The sequence below is a fragment of the Nerophis lumbriciformis genome, linkage group LG04 (assembly GCF_033978685.3).
Source record: "Nerophis lumbriciformis linkage group LG04, RoL_Nlum_v2.1, whole genome shotgun sequence".
NCBI lineage: Eukaryota > Metazoa > Chordata > Actinopteri > Syngnathiformes > Syngnathidae > Nerophis > Nerophis lumbriciformis.
In genome coordinates, this window is record NC_084551.2 from 41,105,734 (window position 1) to 41,107,742 (window position 2,009).

At 45.8% G+C, this 2,009-nt stretch overlaps 1 protein-coding gene across 2 annotated transcripts in view; it reads right to left on the minus strand.

Moving 5' to 3' along the window:
- Positions 1-1,165, minus strand: part of ptpn3 (protein tyrosine phosphatase non-receptor type 3) — a 92,239-nt gene extending 91,074 nt beyond the window's left edge. The window contains exons 1-2 of one of the 2 annotated variants that reach the window (XM_061955151.1): positions 1,002-1,165; positions 18-142 (exon numbers count right to left, since the gene is read on the minus strand). In XM_061955151.1, the coding sequence (XP_061811135.1) occupies positions 18-80 (63 nt within the window). In that variant the 5' untranslated portion in view covers positions 81-142; positions 1,002-1,165. Of the gene's footprint in view, positions 1-11; positions 143-1,001 lie in introns of both variants that reach the window. The other variant, XM_061955144.1, reaches the window with a different exon arrangement.
- Between the last annotated feature and the right edge of the window lie 844 nt (positions 1,166-2,009).

The window sequence follows — 2,009 nt, forward strand, 5'->3', positions numbered from 1 at the left end:
GTGTGTCGTACATTTACTTTGAAGGTCTCGATGGTGCCATCCAGCAGCTGAATGAGGCAAACCAAATCTGGTTTGGGCATGTTTGTTATCACGGTAACTTCCCCCAGCCCAGTGGCCCTTTAGTTTTTCACAGTGGGGGGACCTGGAAACACAAACATACACATTATCACAACAAACTTTCGCCACAGGGTAAGATGTCTCCTCACTGTTGTCTGACAGCACCTCCCTCAGGATGATGACATTGCACGGTGAGTAATGGATGAAGCAAAAGGCCTGCAGTGAGTAATGCAGCATGAATGCGAAGGAGTGACTCTGGAAGTGTGTGTAGTGTCTTTATTGTCAGACCCGGGCCTCAACACGTCTACTGTGCATTTCGCCGCCTGAATGATAAGAATGTTAAGCATTTTCAGAGCTGAAACAAGCCCACTTTTTTGCAGCACTAACCAAAAGGTGCATGCATGAGTGTGTCCGATCGTGTCACAGCTTCCAGGTAAACGATTAATAGACCTCACCGTAGTGGTGTTTCGTAGTTAATGTTTGAACACGGCGACACACTTGGAATGTATTAAAAACTAAGCTGATGGCTTGTTTTCCACAGTAAGCCTCTCACAGGCTGGGCCTCTAATCAAATTACTGTACAAATACAGTACATGTTGTTAAAAAAGGGGATAATCAGCATGTACATGCTAGCTCCTTGTAGTGGTTAGCATCTACTTGTGATATGTTGACATTGACACACACATTGCAGATGAGGGACTAGTAAACAACTAGTATACATAAACAAAGCAAAATTGGCCGTATTTGGAAGGTGTCAACATAAACAACAGTGACCTCTCTGTACTTTGAGCCGAACAATAAGAAACCTGTTGACAGCCTCACGTTAAGTCAGCTACACCCTAAACACGAACAAACGCCTTGCCGCTAAACTTTCCCTCAAGCCTGGAGAAACTCGGCCCACACAAACTTTTTTTGTTGTTGTTTTAGAAAAGAGTGACATGTACCTCAGTTGTCCCGCTTCAGAGACGACAGATACACATGAGACTGGCCGCCGAGGACGCCATGGGACGGACGTCGGTGTCCGAGGAAAGATCCAGGTAGAAGAAGGTAAATATCCCGGACACTTCTCATCAAGCGCTGCCCTGATTGCGCGCAGCCCCGCCCCGCCCCTTCGTGCTGCGCGCTCCCAGGAAGTCACGTTCACCGGGAGCGCGCACGTAAGAAATGGGAAACAGGGCGTATTCGATAATACAAGAACAAGGGGGAATCTTTTAATACATTTGAATTGTCTGTCTATCTGTGTTGGCAGTGCGATGAGGTGGCGACTTGTCCAGGGTGTACCCCGCCTTCCGGCCGATTGTAGCTGAGATAGGCACCAGCGCCCCCCGCGACCCCGAAGGAAATAAGAGGTAGAAAAAGGATGGATGGATGCAATTAAATAAATATATAAAAAACACCACTAGGAGTGGGCATAGTGCGGAATTTTAATACCAAGTAAATATGCCAATACCAATGCTTTTTACTTGACCATTGATTTTGTGATTTCAGAAAAAAAACAGAAAAAAGATATTAGGCCAACTAAAAAATATATGGGTCAAAAACGTATTATCTTTAACAATAAATAAATAGGACAATATAAGACATCAATATGAACAAAATCTTTTTTTAAATCCATTTTATTGCACACAGTTTGTTTGACAAGTGTCCAGAAACTTACTCCCTGAGTAGTTAACAATATCCATCCATCCATTTTCTACCGCTTTTCCCATTCGGGGTCGCGAGGGGTGCTGGAGCCTATCTCAGCTGCATTCGGGCGGATGGCGGGGTACACCCTGGACAAGTCGCCACCTCATCACAGGGCCAACACAGACAGACAGAAAACACTCACACTCACATTCACACACTAGGGCCAATTTAGTGTTGCTAATCAGCCTATCCCCAGGTGCATGTCTTTGGAGGTGGGAGGAAGCTGGAGTACCCGGAGGGAACCCACGCAGTCACGGGGAGAACAT